At 57.6% G+C, this 10,325-nt stretch overlaps 1 protein-coding gene across 1 annotated transcript; it reads right to left on the bottom strand.

Annotated features, from left to right (window-relative positions):
* Positions 1 to 711: 711 nt before the first annotated feature.
* CLU (clusterin) lies at positions 712 to 10,265 on the bottom strand. Its single transcript, XM_053969303.1, has 7 exons — positions 9,348 to 10,265; positions 9,050 to 9,232; positions 4,562 to 4,979; positions 2,875 to 2,988; positions 1,329 to 1,555; positions 932 to 1,113; positions 712 to 852 (listed from the first exon to the last, which is right to left on the bottom strand). Exons 1-7 carry the CDS (start codon positions 10,263 to 10,265, stop codon positions 846 to 848), a joined length of 2,049 nt encoding a protein of 682 aa, XP_053825278.1. The 3' UTR covers positions 712 to 845.
* Positions 10,266 to 10,325: the final 60 nt, after the last annotated feature.

The raw sequence follows: 10,325 nt of genomic DNA, 5'->3' as shown, positions 1-10,325 counted from the left end.
GGGATCCGTGTCCATGAACTGGGACAGGCCCTGGCACTGGGATCCGTGTCCATGAACTGGGACAGGCCCTGGCACTGGGATCCGTGTCCATGAACTGGGACAGGCCCTGGCACTGGGATCCGTGTCCATGAACTGGGACAGGCCCTGGCACTGGGATCCGTGTCCATGGCACTGGGACAGGCCCTGGCACTGGGATCCGTGTCCATGGGATGGGGACAGGCCCTGGCACTGGGATCCGTGTCCATGACACTGGGACAGGCCCTGGCACTGGGATCCGTGTCCATGGGACGGGGACAGGCCCTGGCACTGGGATCCGTGTCCATGAACTGGGACAGGCCCTGGCACTGGGATCCGTGTCCCTGGGATGGGGACAGGCCCTGGCACTGGGATCCGTGTCCATGAACTGGGACAGGCCCTGGCACTGGGATCCGTGTCCATGGCACTGGGACAGGCCCTGGCACTGGGATCCGTGTCCATGAACTGGGACAGGCCCTGGCACTGGGATCCGTGTCCATGGGATGGGGACAGGCCCTGGCACTGGGATCCGTGTCCATGGGATGGGGACAGGTCCCCCATCCTGGGGGGCTCCTGCTGGATCCGATTTGGGAACCGATCCCGATTCCTCAACTCCACAATTCCACAGTGACTGCACCGAGGCTGTTTTTCCTCATTTTTCCCTCAGGATTGTCCGAAAAACTGCGGAAGCAGAGCCAAGGCTTTCAACTCTACCTTTATTTTCTGTCTGGCAGCAGGAAGGGTCAGGAGGGGAGAGCTGGCAGCGAGGGTGACAATTCCCCCCGGGAAGGGGGATCCGGAGGGGCGGCAGCGGCGGCAGCATCGCCCGGCTACTCTCTGGGAACGAGGGAAAAATCGGGATGAGCCCGCTGCCATCCCACGGGGGGGGGTTTTTTTGGGAAGGTCCCGGACTCACACGGCGTTTTCCTTGAAGTGCCGCAGCGCCTGCTCGGCCACGGTCTCCATGAAGCGGGGATCGTCCCACGGGATGTGCCCGGGCACCGTCAGCTCCAGCGGCTCCGTGTCGAAGAGCTGCACCGTCACCTGCGTGTCCGACGGCGCCGACGGATCCTCGGGATTCGGAGCCTTGGACATCACCTGGAAGCGCCACGGCGGGCTCACCCCGCGGCACAGCCCGGAGCCGCGAGCTCGGAGCGGCCGCGGGAGAGCCCCAGGCGGGCCCCCGACCTTGGATCCCATCCCGGGCGCCGCATCCGGGCGCAGCCGAGAGATTTCACAAAGGGCTCTTTGTGGCCCTGTCCCACTTTCCGCCTCCCCAGCCCCGCTGCCGGCCCCCGTCCCGCCGGCCTCACCGTGGTGACCTGCAGGAAGCCGTCGGAGGCCAGGGAATGGTTGGCCAGGCGGGACACCCAGCCGAACTGGCGGTTCAGCTGGTCCAGCAGGCCGGAGGTGTTGAGCATCTCCTCCTGGAATTCCCGGAGCAGGGAATCGTAGCGGCGCGTGAAGCGCTCGGCCACGCGCACGGCGTCCTCCAGCTGCTCCCGCAGCTCCTGCTGCGAGGGATCCTCCTGCCCGCAGTCTGGCATGGGGTCATGGGATGGGGTCAGCACGGCCCCGGGGGGGCTCATCCCACCCCATCCCCTCCCGTCCTGTCTCATCCCATCCCCCCAGACCCCAAAATGCACCCCAAAACCCCAAACCCCCCCAGACCTACCCATACCATTAACTCTGCCCCCCATCCCCATCCCTGTCCCCATCGCCATCCCATTCCCGTCCCCATTCCCATTCCCATCTCCACTCCCAGCCCCATTCCCTCCCCATCCCAATCCCAATCCCCATTCCCAGTTTTCCATCTCCATTCCTATCCCCATTCCCATCCCCCATCCCTGTTCCCATCCCCATCCCAATGCCCATTTCCATTCCCAGTTTTCCATCCTCATTCCCATCCTCATCCCCATCCCCATCCCCATCCCCATCCCCATCCCAGTTCCCATTCCCATCCCCATTCCCCGTCCCCATCCCCATTCCCGTCCCCGTCCCAATCCCCATCCCCATTCCCAGTTTTCCATCCCTTTTCCCATCCTCATTCCCATTCACATCCCCATTCCCATTCCGCCATTTCCTCATCCCCATCTCCATTCCCATCCCCATCCCTGTTCCCGTTCTCCTCCCCATTCCCATTCCCAGTTTTCCATTCCAATCCGTTCCCCAATCCCATTCCTGTTCCCGTCCCCATTCCTGCTCCCCATCCCCATTCCCTTTCTGTTTCCCATCCCTGTTCCCTTTCCTATTCCTATCCCCATCCCCATCCACGTTCCTCTCCCCATTCCTGCCCCCTTTCCCATCCCCATCCCCATCCCCATTCCCATTCCCATTCCCATTCCCATTCCCATTCTCATCCCCATTCCCGTTCCCGTTCCCGTTCCCATTCCCCATCCCCATTCCAATCCCCATCCCCATTCCCAGTTTTCCATCCCTTTTCCCATTCCCATTCCCATTCCCGTTCCCATCCCCGTTCCCATTCCCATTCCCATTCCCATTCCCATTCCCGTTCCCATTCCCATTCCCCGTTCCCATTCCCCGTTCCCGTTCCCATTCCCCATCCCCATTCCCATTCCAATCCCCATCCCCATTCCCAGTTTTCCATCCCTTTTCCCATTCCCATTCCCATTCCCGTTCCCATTCCCGTTCCCATTCCCCATTCCCGTTCCCCGTTCCCATTCCCCGTTCCCGTTCCCATCCCCATCCCCATCCCATTCCAATCCCCATCCCCATTCCCAGTTTTCCATCCCTTTTCCCATTCCCGTTCCCATTCCCCGTTCCCATTCCCATTCCCATCCCCGTTCCCATTCCCCATCCCCGTTCCCATTCCCGTTCCCATTCCCATTCCCGGCTCACCCAGGGCCAGGATCTCCCGGCACTGCTCGCACTCATCCCGCATCCGCAGGCAGCCGGCCGAGTTCCGCCGGATCTCCCGGCACACCATCCGGTCATTGCTGAAATTCCGGGATTCTGCGGGAATTCCGGGCCGGCCTCAGCTCCCCGAATCCCCCCCAGCCCCGGCAGCTCCCCCCAGGTGCCAGAAAAGCCATTTTTCCCTTGGAATTTGGGTGATTTTCCTTGGAATTTGGGCCCCTCCTGTCCCCAGGGCTGCGTTGGCAGACGGTGACGGCACCGGCTGTGACATTCCCAAAAAAAACATCGGCTGTAATCCCAAAAAAAAGCAAACACCCAAAAAAACAGCGGTACCAATCCCAAAATAAACACCCAAAAAACTTCGGCAGCAATCCCAAAAAAACACAAACAGCAAAAAAAAAAAACCCAAACATCTGCAGCATTCCCCCAAAAATACCGGCAGCATTCCCAAAAAACCAAACAGCTGCAACATTCCCAACAAAACCATCAACAGCATTCCCAAAAAACCAAACAGCTGCAACATTCCCCACAAAACCATCAAGAGCATTCCCAGAAAAACCCAAACACCCAAATATTCCCAAGAAAACCATCAGCAGCATTCCCAAAAAATCAAACAGCTGAAACATTCCCAACAAAACCATCAACAGCATTCTCAGAAAAACCAAAAACCCAAATATTCCCAACTAAACCATCAAGAGCATTCCCAGAAAATAGAAACAGCTGCAACATTCCCAACAAAACCATCAGCAGCATTCCCAGAAAACCAAAAACCTGCAACACTCCCAAGAAAACCATCAACAGCATTCTCAGAGAACCCAAACACCTGCAACATTCCCAACAAAACCATCAGCAGCATTCCCAGAAAAACCAAAAACCCAAACATTCCTGAAAAAACCATCAGCAGCATTCCCAGAAAACCAAACAGCTGCAACATTCCCAACAGAACCATCAGCAGCATTCCCAGAAAAACCCGAACACCCAAATATTCCCAAGAAAAACATCAGCAGCATTCCCAGAAAAACCAAAAACTGGCAACATTCCCCACAAAACCAAACACCTGCAACATTCCTAAGAAAACCATCAGCAGCATTCCCAACAAAACCAAAAACCTGCAACATTCCTAAGAAAACCATCAGCAGCATTCCCAGAGAAGCCAAAAACCTGCAACATTCCCAAGAAAACCATCAGCAGCATTCCCAGAAAACCCAAAAACCTGCAACATTCCCAACAAAAACATCAGGAGCATTCTCAAAAAAACCAAACATCGGCAACATTCCCAACAAAACCATCAGCAGCATTCCCAGAAAAACCAAACACCTGCAACATTCCTAAGAAAACCATCAGCAGCATTCCCAGAAAACCAAAAACCTGCAACATTCCCAACAAAACCATCAACAGCATTCCCAAAAAAACAAAAACCAGCAACATTCCCAAGAAAACCCCATTCCCGTGATGGCAGCCGGGATCGAGGCGGGCCAACACCCCAAAATCCCCGACAGCAGAGCTCGCCATTCCCACATTTCCGCGGGAATTCCCTTTAGGATCGAGCTCAGCCTCAGAAGTTCCGAGCACTCTCCGGGAAGCCTCGTCCCTAAAAATTCCCACCAAATTCCTCGTCCCACCAAAATTCGGGATCCCCCACCCGGGATCTCGCTCGCCTCCCTCCTACCTGTCCCGAATTCCGCCGAGGGGATCTCCCAGCCGCCCTGGGCGTCCTCCAGCACGCGCTGGGTGATCTGGAAGAGCGGCTGGAAGAGCTGCTGGAAGCCGCCGTGCGGCCGCTGGAAGAGCGGGAAGAAGGCGCCGGAGAAGCGTCGGAAGCGCCGCGGGAAGCGCAGGCGCTGCGCCGGCGGCCCCAGCGCCTCGCGGAAGCCGCCGAAGGGCGCCTGGAAGAAGGGCTGGAGGCGGCCCTGCACGCGGGAGCTGTCGCGGAAGATGTCCTCGACGCCGTCCTCCAGGAGGCCGAAGCGCTCCTCCAGGTCCTGCAGCTGCCGCTCCTGGCGCTCGTCGCGCTCCGCCAGCGAGTCCAGGCGCTCGCCGTCCACCCAGATGGACACGGGCGACGAGCGGTTCAGGAACTCCTCCAGCTGCGGACGGCAACGGGGTCACAGCCCGGGATCCCTGGGGTGTGCACCCGGGATCCTGCATGTGGAGATCCTGCACCTGGAGATCCTGCACCCGGGATCCTGCACCCGGGATCCTGCACCCGGGATCCTGCACCTGGGATCCTGCACCTGGAGATCCTGCACCTGGAGATCCTACACCTGGAGATCCTGCACCCGGGATCCTGCACCTGGGATCCTGCACCTGGAGATCCTGCACCTGGAGATCCTGCACCTGGACATCCTGCACCTGGAGATCCTGCACCTGGAGATCCTGCACCCGGGATCCTGCACCTGGAGATCCTGCACCTGGAGATCCTGCACCTGGAGATCCTGCACCTGGAAATCCTAAACCTGGAGATCCTACACCTGGGATCCTGCACCTGGAGATCCTAAACCTGGAGATCCTGCACCCGGGATCCTGCACCTGGGATCCTGCACCTGGAGATCCTGCACCCGGGATCCTGCACCTGGAGATCCTGCACCCGGGATCCTGCACCTGGAGATCCTGCACCTGGAGATCCTGCACCCGGGATCCTGCACCTGGAGATCCTGCACCTGGAGATCCTGCACCTGGAGATCCTGCACCTGGAGATCCTACACCCGGGATCCTGCACCTGGAGATCCTGCACCTGGAGATCCTCTGGGAACGGGGTCACAACCCAGCTGTTCCCGGGATCCTGCACCTGGAGATCCTGCACCTGGAGATCCTGCACCTGGAGATCCTCTGGGAATGGGATCAAAACATGGCCATTCCCGGGATCCTGCACCTGGAACCCTCTGGGAATGGGGTCACAACCCAGCTGTTCCTGGGATCCTGCACCTGGAGATCCTCTGGGAACAGGATCAAAACCTGGGATCCCTGCACCTGAGACTCTCTGGGAACGGGATCAAAACTGGGCCGTACCCGGGATCCCACACCTGGAGATCCTCTGGGAATGGGGTCACAGCCCGAGATCCCTGGGGCGTGCACCCGGGGTCCTGCACCTGGAGATCCTGCACCTGGGGATCCTGCACCTGGAGATCCTGCACCTGGAGATCCTGCACCCGGGATCCTGCACCTGGAGATCCTGCACCTGGAGATCCTGCACCTGGGGATCCTGCACCTGGAGATCCTGCACCTGGAGATCCTGCACCCGGGATCCTGCACCTGGAGATCCTGCACCCGGGATCCTGCACCTGGGGATCCTGCACCTGGAGATCCTGCACCTGGAGATCCTGCACCCGGGATCCTGCACCTGGAGATCCTACACCTGGAGATCCTACACCTGGAGATCCTGCACCTGGAGATCCTCTGTGAACGGGATCAAAACTGGGCCGTACCCGGGATCCCACACCTCGAGATCCTCTGGGAACGGGGTCACAACCTGACCCTTCCTGGGATCCTGCACCTAGAGATCCTCTGGGAACAGGGTCACAACCCAGCTGTTCCTGGGATCCTGCACCTGGAGATCCTCTGGGAACAGGATCACAAGCTGGGATCCCTGTGCCATGTGGGATCCTGCACCTGAGACCCTCTGGGAATGGGATCAGGGCAAAATCTCCCATTCCCAGGATCTCTGTGTGATGGAGGATCCATCACCTGGAGATCCTCTGGGAATGGGATCAAAACACAGCTGTTCCCGGGATCCTGCACCTGGAAACCCTCTGGGAATGGGATCAGGGCAAAATCTCCCCTTTCCTGGTATTTCTGGGCCATGTGGGATCCCACACCTGGTGAACTTCTGGGAATGGGATCAAAACCTGGCCATTCCCAGGATCCGTGCGTGATGTGGGATCCTGCACCTGGAGACCCTCTGGGAATGGGATCGGGGCAAAATCCCCCTTTCCTGGGATCCCTGTGGGATCCCTCAGCTGACAAAGCTCTGGGAATGGGATCAGGGCAGAATCCCCCATTCCCAGTATTCCGGTGTGATGTGGGATCCCTGCCCCGGCAGTTTTCCAGTTAATGGGAACGGGGTGAGGCTGAATTCCCCCTTTTCCTGGGATCCCGGTGCCCCTCACCTGCCTGGAGTCACTAGTGGCAACGGGATCAGATGTGGGAATGGGATCATCCCAAATGTGGGAACGGGATCATGCCAAATCCCCTTTTGCCAGGATCCCACTGTCCCTCAGCTTGGGAACGGGATCATCTCCAATCCCCCCTGGTTTTTTCCCGTTGTTTTCCCAATGTTCTCCTGGTACTTTCCTGGTATTTACCTGTTGTTTCCCCAGCATTTCCCCATTTTTTCCCTGCTGTTCCCTGGTGTTTCCCCATTGTTTCCTGGTATCTCCCCATTATTTCTGCATTGTTTCCTGGTGTTTCCTGGTGTTTCCCCCTTATTTCCCCAGTGTTTCCCCATTGTTTCCTGGTGTCTCCCCATTATTTCTGCATTGTTTCCTGGTGTTTCCTGGTGTTTCCCCCTTATTTCCCCAGTGTTTCCCCATTGTTTCCTGGTGTTTCCCCATTATTTCTGCATTGTTTCCTGGTGTTTCCCCGCTGTTTTCCCCATTGTTTCCCCAGTGTTTCCCTGCTGTTTCCTGGTGTTTCCCCATTATTTTCCCAGTATTCCCCTGTGTTTCCCCTGTTGTTTCCTCGTGTTTCCCCATTATTTCCCCATTGTTTCCCTGCTGTTTCCCCACTGTTTCCTGGTGTTTCCCCATTATACCCCCATTATTTCCCCATTATATCCCCATTATTTCTCTGTTATTTCCCTGCCGTTTCCCTGCTGTTTCCTGGTGTTTCCCCACTGTTTCCCCATTATTTCCCCATTTTTCCCCCATTATTTCCCCAGTGTTTCCCTGTTGTTCCCCATGATCTCCCCACTGTTTCCCCATTGTTTCCCTGCTGTTTCCCCACTGTTTCCTGGTGTTTCCCCATTATATCCCCATTATTTCCCCATTATATCCCCATTATTTCCCCATTATATCCCCATTATTTCCCTATTATTTCCCTGCTGTTTCCCTGTTGTTTCCTGGTGTTTCCTCACTGTTTCCTTGCTGTTTCCCCAGTGTTTCCCCATTATTTCCCCATTTTTCCCCCATTATTTCCCAGTGTTTCCCTGCTGTTTCCTGGTGTTTCCCCATTATTTTCCCATTGTTTCCCCAGAATTTCCCCATTTTTTCCCTGCTGTTCCCTATTGTTTCCTGTTCTTTCCCCATGATCTCCCCAGTGTTTCCCCATTGTTTCCCTGCTGTTTCCCCACTGTTTCCTGGTGTTTCCCCCATTATATCCCCATTATTTCCCCATTATATCCCCATTATTTCCCTATTATTTCCCTGCTGTTTCCCCATTGTTTCCTGGTTTTTCCCCATTATTTCCCCAGCGTTTCCCTGTTTTTCCCCCACTGTTTCCCCATTATTTCCCCATTTTTTCCCCATTATTTCCCCGCTGTTTTCCCATTTTTCCCTGCTGTTTCCCCATTATTTCCCTGTTTTTTTCCCCACTGATTCCCCATTATTTCCCCAGTTTCCCCGCTGTTTCCCCATTATTTCCCTGTTTTCCCCCCATTATTTCCCTGCTGTTTCCCCACTGTTTCCCCACTGTTTCCCCACTGTTTTCCCATTATTTCCCCGCTGTTTCCTCATTATTCCCCCGTTTCCTCGCTGTTTCCCCATTATTTCCCTGCTGTTTCCCCATTATTTCCCCGTTTTTCCCCCATTATTTCCCTGCTGTTTCCCCATTGTTTCCCCACAGTTTCCCTGCTGTTTCCCCATTATTTCCCCATTTTTCCCCCATTATTTCCCTGCTGTTTCCCCATTATTTCCCCGTTTTTCCCCATTATTTCCCCACCCGTCTCCCCATTATTTCCCCATTATTTCCCCATTATTTCCCTGCTGTTTCCCCATTATTTCCCCGTTTTTCCCCATTATTTCCCCACCCGTCTCCCCATTATTTCCCCATTATTTCCCCGCTGTTTCCCCATTATTTCCCCATTATTTCCCCGCTGTTTCCCCATTACTCCCCCGCCGTCTCCCCGCTGTTTTTCCCTATTATTTCCCCATTATTTCCCCATTATTTCCCCGCTGTTCCCCCGCTGTTTTCCCCGCTGTTTCCCGGCGCCGCTGTGGCTCACCTGGCGGCCCACCAGCCCGGCGCCGCTGTGGCAGGTGCGGGAGTAGAAGCGGAGGCAGCGCTGCCGCAGGCAGGGCTTGCAGCGCTCCCACAGCTCCAGCACCGAGGCGTTGCAGCGCTCGCCCCGCGCCGACAGCTCCTGCTCCTTCTGCCGCGCCAGCTGCACCGCTTCCTGCCGGGAACGCCGCCGTCAGCGCGCTGCTCCAGAGCCCCGGGAGCAGCCGAGCCCCGGCACGGCATTCCCAAAGTCCTGGGAGCAGCCAAATCCCAGCACTGCAATCCCAGAGCCCTGGGACAACCCCAATCCCCAGCACGGCATTCCCAAAGTCCCGGGAGCAGCCAAATCCCAGCACAGCATTCCCAGAGCCTCGGGAGCAGCCAAATCCCAGCACGGCATTCCCAGAGCCCTGGGAGCAGCCGAGCCCCGGCACGGCATTCCCAGACTCCTGGGACACCCCAATCCCTGGCACGGCATTCCCAGACTCCTGGGACACCCCAATCCCCAGCACGGCATTCCCAGACTCCTGGGACACCCCAATCCCTGGCACGGCATTCCCAGAGTCCCAGGACATCCCAATCCCCAACACGGCATTCCCAGAGCCCTGGGAGCAGCCGAGCCCCGGCACGGCATTCCCAGACTCCTGGGACACCCCAATCCTCAGCACGGCATTCCCAGAGCCCTGGGACACCCCAATCCCTGGCACGGCATTCCCAGAGTCCGGGGACACCCCAATCCCCAGCATGGCATTCCCAGAGTCCTGGGACATCCCAATCCCCAGCACAGCATTCCCAAAGGCCCGGGAGCAGCCGAGCCCCGGCATGGCATTCCCAGACTCCTGGGACACCCCAATCCCCAGCACGGCATTCCCAGAGCCCTGGGAGCAGCCGAGCCCCGGCACGGCATTCCCAGAGCCCCGGGAGCAGCCGAGCCCCGGCACGGCATTCCCAGACTCCTGGGACACCCCAATCCCCAGCACGGCATTCCCAGAGCCCCGGGAGCAGCCAAATCCCAGCACTGCAATCCCAGACTCCTGGGACACCCCAATCCCTGGCACGGCATTCCCAAAGGCCCGGGAGCAGCTGAGCCCCGGCACGGCATTCCCAGAGCCCTGGGACACCCCAATCCCCAGCACGGCATTCCCAGAGCGCCGGGAGCAGCCAAATCCCAGCACGGCATTCCCAAAGTCCTGGGAGCAGCCAAATCCCCAGCACGGCATTCCCAGACTCCTGGGACACCCCAATCCCCAGCACGGCATTCCCAGAGCCTCGGGAGCAGC

This window comes from Vidua macroura, unplaced genomic scaffold, assembly GCF_024509145.1.
Source record: "Vidua macroura isolate BioBank_ID:100142 unplaced genomic scaffold, ASM2450914v1 whyUn_scaffold_164, whole genome shotgun sequence".
Taxonomy (NCBI): Eukaryota; Metazoa; Chordata; class Aves; order Passeriformes; family Viduidae; genus Vidua; species Vidua macroura.
Note: the sequence above shows the minus strand (reverse complement) of the source record. Positions and strands in the feature narration are given on the sequence as shown.